The sequence below is a fragment of the Choloepus didactylus genome, chromosome 14, assembly GCF_015220235.1.
Source record: "Choloepus didactylus isolate mChoDid1 chromosome 14, mChoDid1.pri, whole genome shotgun sequence".
Taxonomy (NCBI): Eukaryota; Metazoa; Chordata; class Mammalia; order Pilosa; family Megalonychidae; genus Choloepus; species Choloepus didactylus.
Window position 1 is genome coordinate 98667548 of NC_051320.1, and position 8089 is coordinate 98675636.

The following is an 8089-nucleotide window of genomic DNA, read 5'->3' on the forward strand; positions in this document are numbered from 1 at the left end:
GAGGCGAGCGCGCCGCGGCCCGGGGGAGGAGCCGCCCTCCCGCGCCCGAGCCGTCGCCGCCCGCCCCCGCCGCGGCCGAGCTTCCCCGCTGGGGCTGCGGCTCGCCCCGCCCCGCCGCGCCCGGGCCCGCCCCGCGCAGCCCCCGGAGGCCCCCGGTGCCCGCCCCGCGGAGCTCTCCGCCCAGGGCCCGGGCCGTGTCCTCAGGCCTCGCCGCTGGCGATCCCCGTCTCCTCCGGCGGCAGCCGCTGTCGCTGCGGGGAGAGGAGGCCCCGGGACCCGCCCGGACTGAGCCGACCGGTCCCCGGGCCTGCGGCGGCGGGAGCCTGGGGCGAGGTCCGACGGGGCCTCCCGCGGGGCTGGGGTCGCGCGGCTGGGCTGACTCGTGGGCCCGGCCGGGGGCGGGGGCGCCCGGGGAACCTCTCCTGCCCAGACTTCGGGCTCCCCTCCTCTGCCCGCCTCCCCCAAACCCGGCCTCGGACGTCGTTGCGGCCTCCGGATTCCGCCCGGGGTGGGTCTGACCTGGTCCAAGTGTCCCCAGCAGCCTGCCCTGCCCGGCTGCTCCCTGAGGGTCTGGGAAAGGCTCGGGCAGGGGTATCTGCAGCGCTCACCAGGCGGGGGTCCACCCAGCGGCAGGAGGCCCTGCGGGCTCAGAAGAGAGGCCCACCCAAAGGAAAAGGTGGGAGGGTGACTGACGGGGGCTGGAAGAGTGCTCACTGACGGCTGACCTGGCTGTCTCCAGTTCATGCCCAGGGACGCCCTCGGCCCCTGTGGGGTCCACCCTCCCACCTGCCCACACTCCAGCCTGGCCACCCCCCCCCCCCACTTTCTCCTGACAGCTGCACTCCTCCTCCTCCAGCGGCCGAACCCCGAGTCCTCTCTTCAGGCGGCTGCCCTCGCTGCAGGGCCAGGCCCATCCCAGCCAGCAGACTGCACTCCGGAGTGCTCCCTCCACAGCCCCTTGCCCAACTGCGCCCACCGCTCAGGCGTCCCCTCCCTCCCTAGGTCCTCGTCCCTGCCTTCACTTTCTCACTTTCCCTTTCCAGAGGGGAATGCCATAAACACACATGCCCACCCTTCCGCAAACACTCCTGCCCTTCCCAGCCCACACAACAGCAGCCAAAGCCGGCAGGAGGCAGTGTGGGCTCCTCTCTCTTTCCCGGACATCTTGGCTCCACCTTTTCACAGCCACCATCTGACCCCTTCTCACGCCACCTGCTGTCACCTTTCGTGACCAGCATGTCTCACCTGTGCCACAGCAGTGGCCTCCTCCCTGTGCCCCCAGCTTCCCCCCAGGACCAGGTAATTCTGTACAGATGCCACTTGCCTGCTCAGAGTCCTCTACCCAGGAAAGGGTTAACTCTGCAGCGTCAACCAAACCCTGCACATTCCAAAGGAAGGACTGGCCGTCCACCAGCCCTGGAAGGCCCTGCCTGATGAGCGCGGCTTTGTCCCCTGGGAGTTGGGCATCCACCTGTGATTTCTGAGGTGTGGGGGAGGGGCTGGAGACTGAGCACCCCACGGAGAGCCCGTCCCAAGCGCCCTGCTGTGGCCCCGCCTGTAGCACACAACCCCCCTCATCTCTGTGCACGGTTCCCCCATTTACCTTCTCCATCCTCTGAGTCCCTGACGGAGCCCGGGCTCCGAGAGGGCAGGGCCTGGCCGCAGCTGGTGCTGGACACGCGTTTGTCTGTGGCTGTGGGGCGGGGAGGGGTGTGGATTTCCAGTGTCCGGGGAGGTCCCCGAGGAGTTGCCATTTGAGCAGGGTCTCACCGCGTTCCCTCCCCTCCCGTCTCTGCCCCCAGCACACATGCTCTCGGGTGCACTGAGGGGTGTCCCCACAGAGGTATGTCCAAGTACCAACCCCAGTTCCTGGCCACAGGACCTTATGTGGAAACAGGATCCTTACAGATAATTAAGGGTCCCAGGATGAGGTCGTCCTGGGCTTGGGGTGGCCTGAAATCCGAGCCCCAGACGCGCAAGCAGCAGGCCCTGCGGCCACGACGGGGGGCGGGGGGTCTCCAGAGTGGACCCGGGGGTGAGGCGGCCACCAGCCGAGGATGCGGGGGAGGTTGGGCAGCAGGCGCCAGGAAGGACCCTCCCCTCGAGCCTCTGGGGGGGTGGCCCTGCCTTCACCTTGACCTCGAGTTTCCGGCCTCCAGAGCTGTGGGCAAATGGGCTTCGTCACCCAGTGGGGTGCTTCCTTGGGGGGCCCCGGGACTCTCACCCGAGACAGCCACAGAGTCACTCACATCCCACGATGACCCCTGGTCCTCGGCCCTTGACCGGGGCTCACCCGTCTAACGCCCACACCCCCGTGATGTGGGTCCACCATCACCCCAAGTCACAGGAGGAGGCCGCGGCACATCCCCCGACCTCAGGCCCCGGCCTTAGCCCTAGATTTCGCCAAAGCCCTTTATTACTTACTGGACCTTCCTCTGGGGGACTCCCTTTCTCTCAGGAGCTGCCCTTTAGCCCGGCCCATGTCCCTGTGTGGGGACACAGAATGCTGAGGGCAGGTTCACTGCTGCCCCCGAGGCCTCGCCTGCCCCTCCCAGGGCTCAGGGTCTTCCCGAGCTTCTCCCCCCGGGGGCAGGCAGGCGACGGCCCGCAGAGCTCCTGCCTGTGCTCCAGGGTCCGCCTGGCGTGGTGGCAGGACGCCAGCAGGAGAAAGCAAGTGGGTCCAAGTCCGGGGGCATGAGCAGGACCAGAGAACAACCTCCCACCATCTGTCCCCGTGGGGGGCAGCTCCCAGGCCCCCCGGCGGCCCCGCCTCCTGGGAATCACCCCTTGAGTGTGGGCTGGCCCTGGTGACCCACTTCTCAGGGGGGACTCGGCAGAAGCAAAGGGCTGAGCCTGCCGAGAGTGGGTGCAGGCGCTGCCTTCCGTCTGCTCGCTCTCTGCGCTTGCCCACTCGCGTAAGGGGAAGGCAGCTGCCCCCGGAGAGGCCCCTGTGGCAAGGACTGATGTCCCGGCCAGCAGCCCATGAGGCCCAAGGCCGGCCTGCACCGTGTGAGAGAGTCGGGGGGCAGAGGGTCCTCTGAGGAGGGGACCCAGCTGAGTCACATCGGCCTTCCCGACCCCACACCCTGAAGGAGACAGGCGTGCGGCGTGGAGGTATTTGTTACGTGGCAGTAGCTCACTGGGACAGGTCTGTCTCCACCTTCTCCCCACCTTCGCCGGGAGCTGCCACTCTGTGGGGTCAGGGTTCTGAAGCCCCCTGCATGTCCACCTTGTCCTTGGGTCTCAACTCCAAGCTCTTTCCCAGAAAAAGTGGTGGCGTGGAGTGGGCAAGGGGCAGACGTGGCATCAAAGTGTCAGAAACCTGTAAGTTTCCACACAGCGAGCACACCTGCAGCCAGCCCGCCACTGCAGGATCACCCTGACCAGCCTGCACCCCCACCGTCCTGGCCCTGACCCCACGGGCCTGGCCTCTGCTGAGCGCACCTGCCCGCCCTCCTGCCCTGGGCGCAGCAGCCAGGTGGGGAGGGCCCCTCCTATGTGGCCTTTTGCATGAACGGACAGACACGGGGGCCCGTTCCAGTTTGGGTTGGACGCGGTGGCGGCTGTGAATTGCATGTCCTTTGGTGACTGTTTCCTCCGGGTGTGCCCAGCTGTGGAATTGGGCTCCTGCTGGGCCCGAGGCTGCACCACAACTTGCACCCTCACCCAAGAGGAGGGTGTCGGAGCAGCAAAGCACAGCGCTCGCTTGAGGCTGGGTGGGAGCTCAGCAGGCTCCTGTCGACACACTGGGGGGCTCGCCCGGGCTGGCCGGCTACAGCCACCCCATGACCTGCAAACCAAATCACCCCGAGCCTAAAACCCACTCCGAGGGGACTATTCTAGAAACATTGGAGACCAACTGGAAGGCTGATGCAATAAGCCCCGGGGTACCCACACAGGGAGACCCAATGCACAGGGGCCTGGGAAGGGCCTCGGCAAAGCCCCTCGTGGGGAGACCCGTGTGTACGGGAACCACCGGAGGCTACAGCGCGTCCCCAGGAAAAATGGCTGCTTGTGCGAAGCAGGGCAGAGGAGCGGAGCATTACTGTCCCCATCCTGCTACCTGGTGCCGGACACCGGGGAGGCCTCTCCTCAGGGCGACCCCAGCCCCTGGAAGACCCCTCTCGTTTCTCTCCCTGGAGCTGGGGCCGTGTGGGGCGCTGACCCCACTTCTACCTCCCGGGCAGCAGGCGTGCGGCCTCCTCCTTCCAGCTGACCACAGACCCCTGCCCCTGGGCGGCCCTTGGGGTGCTGTGGCGGGACCCGGGGGAGCGGCCCTTTCTCTGTATGGCTCCGTGTCGTCTGAGCCTTTTCTGCAGCAGTGCAGAGAGCGCGGCGTGGATTGGGCACGGAGTGGCACTTGGGAACAGCCGTGGGGCGGCAGGGTGGGAGTGGGGGGGGCCACTGAACACTGGCGGGGGAGGGCGTGGGGGGGAGGAGAGCGGAGCTCGGGGAGGGTTGTGTGTCTGCAGCGATTCTGTGGGGTTGGGGGCTTTTTAGCCCAGCTGCCTCGGGGGTGTGCTGCCCACTCCCCATCCCCACCCCAACCTCGGGACGGGTGCGGGGTCTCGCTCGGAGGAGCCGGGTGGCCGCAGGGGCGAGACCAAATAATGGCGGGGGGGCCGGAGGGACGAGTGCAGGGGACGTCGGGAGGGCCCGGCCTTGGCTCCCACCAGCGAACTGGGACAGAGCCCCGCGACCAGGGCCCGGGTGGGGTGGGCCCGAGGAGGGGGCGTTAGTCACCCCGGGAGCCCCGCCCCCGCGCACGCTCCGCCCCTTCCCGCCTGGGTAGGGGGGACCGCCACGTGCGGGACGGTCCGGAAGGGGGACTCAGCCCCACCGCCCCTCCCCTGCCCTGAGGACGTTTGCTCAGACCCCCCTTCGCGGGTGACTTGTGGGGCTGCCTTCCAGGTAGGAGGAGACTCCGCCTGTCGAGGATGGGGTCCAGAGCCCGTGGGTACAGCCTGGTGGTCTTGTAACAGCTTTCTGCACGCCTGAGACCCCAGCACTGCCTCTCCAGAGAGCTGGCGCGGGTCGCCGTCCGGGGTAAATGAGAAGGTGGAGAAAAGAGTGCGAGCCCCGAGCGGGGAGGTGGAGGCACCGCGGGTCACTCACTCCTGACTTGCCCGGCGGCTGCGCTCGCTCTGCCCCCGCGGTCCCGGTTCGTGTGAGGAGGCGGGGTCCCTGCAGCCGCCCCCGCACTGGCCCCGGGCTGTGCCCCCCACCACCCACAGCCTGGGTGCCTGGGACAACATCCCCCCACCTGGCCGTGAAGACCCCCCGGCCTCAGAGCACTGCTGGCCCTCAAGCCCCAGGAGGCCACTCCCAGCTCTGCAAGCTCAGGCACAGCGGGGGTCAGTGCTGCGCCCCCCAGGCAGAGCTCCCTCTGGCGAGTGTGGGTGTGCATGTGTGTTGTGTGGGTGTGGCATGTGTGTGTTGCCTGTGTGTGTGCGATGTGTGTGCTGTGATGCGGGTGTGCCGCGCCCATATCTGTGTGCCCGTGGGTGTGGGGGTATGTGTGGGGGGGTCGTCTGTGCCTGCATGTGTGGGTTTAGAAGCAGTGATCGGAAATTGTCAATTGCTTCGTATTTATTATCAACTATTTCAAAAGCTTTCAGGAGGACAGCATTGTACTGACTTGTAAATGAACCCCGAGAGAGAAGCACACTGCAGACACACAGGTGCAGCAGTGGCAGGTGCAGCAGTGGCTGGCCAAGGCCACCGGCCCCCAGAACTGGCCCTTGATGACGGATCTCGGCACACCTGTCAAATTGCTATGACCACTATTTGGACATTCTGTTTTCAGTCATTTCAAAACCTTGTCTAAAAGATCTCACAAAGGCAGAACTGCAGTTTATCAAAAGCCCAATAGAAGCAAGTAAACCCGAGGCCCCCACGGGTGAGGACGCACCCCAGTCTCAGCCTCCGGGGAGGCACTGCCGCCGTGATCCAGCTTTTCAAATGGTGCAGGCCGGGCGGCTCCTGCTGAGATGGTTTATGACTGCCACAGGGAGGCTGCTTTTCAAATAGCTACTGCAGATTAAAATTGGGACATTAAGGGGAAAATTAACGTGTCTGTTAATTGCATAATTAGCCCAAACTTCAGGAACCCTGTAACTCCTTCATCAAAGACAGAAACAATCAGGATATGTGCAAATTTCCCAAAATGCACGAAAAAGAGTGCGGTGGATTTTGAGTATACACAGCATAGGGAAGAACAAAGCCCACCAAAACCAGGGGCCAGGGTCTTAGGTGAGGGCTGCCTCACAGGCTGGGGCCAGGCAGGTGCCGGGTGGGAGCTCCTGCTCCCCAGGGCCTGCAGCTTCCTTCCACCCCCGCCGGTCCCCTCTCCCCTCACCGTCTCTTCTTTCTCTACCTTGTAGCCGTCATGGAGCAGAGGAAAAGGAGACTTCTGCGGTTGATTTGGCTTGACCCGTGAGCCCACCATGGACCAGCAGGGACAGACACTGGGTTTGGTCCAGTCCTTGTGGTAATTAAAACAGGCCCTATTCCGGTTTGCTGATGCTGCTGGAATGCAAAACACCAGAGATGGATTGGCTTTTATAAAAGGGGGTTTATTTGGCTACACAGTTACAGTCTTAAGGCCATAAAGTGTCCAAGGTAACACATCAGTAATCGGGTACCTTCACTGGAGGATGGCCAATGGCGTCCGGAAAACCTCTGTTAGCTGGGAAGGCACGTGGCTGCCATCTGCTTCAAGTTCTGCTTTCAAAATGGCTTTCTCCCAGGATGTTCCTCTCTAGACTTCAGCTCCTCAAAAATGTAACTCTTAATTGCTCTTGGGACGTTTGTCCTGTCTTAGTTTCTCTGGAGCAGAAGTCTGCTTTCAACAGCCATCTTCAAAATGCCTCTGTAAGCTGAAGCTCCTCTCTCAGTTCCAGTGCATTCTTCAAAGTGTCCCTCTTGGCTGTAGCTCCTCTTCAAGATGTCACTCTCAGCTGCACTGAGTTCCTTCTGTTTGTCAGCCCATTTATATGGCTCCAGTGATTTAATTTAGACCCACCCTGAATGGGCGGGGCCACACCTCCATGGAAATTATCCAGAGTCACCACCCACAGTTGGGTGGGGCACATCTCCATGGAAACACTCAAAGAATTACAATCTAATCAACACTGATAGGTCTGCCCACACAAGATTACATCAAAGATAATGGCGTTTGGGGGGACATAATACATTCAAACCGGCACAGGCCCCATTAGGGTTCAGGCTCCAGATTTAAGGTCAGCCCTTTGAGATTGAGCAGTCTTCTCGGCATGGCCCCTCTCCAACTTGGTGTCTGGGTGTGTGGGGAGGGGCCCTCGTGGTCTTGGGGGTAAAGGGCAGGACCCTCAGATCGTGTGGAATCTCCAGTTTTTTGGGCTTGTTTCCGTTGCTGCTTTCGGGAAGTTGGCGCTCAGTGTGGGGCAGTCTGATGCTCCCCTCTGGCCTTTAAAATCTTGGCCCTTGGATGTCTGGTACGGCTAGGGATTGGGGGACTTCTCTGTCTTTTATAAGATCTAGAAAATCCTAAGCCGTCACCCTTTCAGATATCTCCTCCACCCCCTTCTCTCCCTCTTCAAGGCCTCCAGTTAACCTGTTGGACTCTCACCTGCCCCTGGCCTCTGGCCCTCTCCTCGCACGCACAGCTGTCTGTCTTTCTGCTCTGTGTCTTCTTTCTCCTTCCACCCTGCCATCGAGCAAACCTCTGCTCTGGTGCTTCCCTCAGTCAGTGCAATTCTTGATTTAGTTACTGCTGTTTTTAGCTCTACAGTCCCCTCAGATCACTTTACAAATGTCTTCTGTCTCTTCCTATATTTCTACTTCCCTAAATCCAGCAGCCTGACGTTTCTGGGGCGACGACAATGGGGTCTGCACTAGAGTCGCTGTCGATTCCGGGGACGCCTGCTCACAGAGCCTTCGTCCCTGGTGTGCTCTGGCCCCTTTGACCACCTGCCCTTAATCTTTTTTCCCAGCGTCCATAAATAAGGCTTTCTTGGAACACAGCCATGGTCGTTGGTTTGCAAAGCATCTATGAGTGCTTTTGTTCTATGACAGCAGAATTGGGAGTTGAGACAGAGACCAGATGTTC

At 62.5% G+C, this 8089-nt stretch overlaps 1 protein-coding gene across 1 annotated transcript; it reads right to left on the reverse strand.

The window, feature by feature from the left end:
* Positions 1-111: 111 nt before the first annotated feature.
* LOC119509232 (translation initiation factor IF-2-like) lies at positions 112-5994 on the reverse strand. The gene is made up of 5 exons (XM_037803159.1): positions 5912-5994; positions 2425-2486; positions 2134-2161; positions 1604-1687; positions 112-639 (listed from the first exon to the last, which is right to left on the reverse strand). The coding sequence occupies exons 2-5, from the start codon at positions 2480-2482 to the stop codon at positions 201-203; spliced, it is 609 nt and encodes a 202-aa protein (XP_037659087.1). The 5' UTR covers positions 2483-2486; positions 5912-5994; the 3' UTR covers positions 112-200.
* Positions 5995-8089: the final 2095 nt, after the last annotated feature.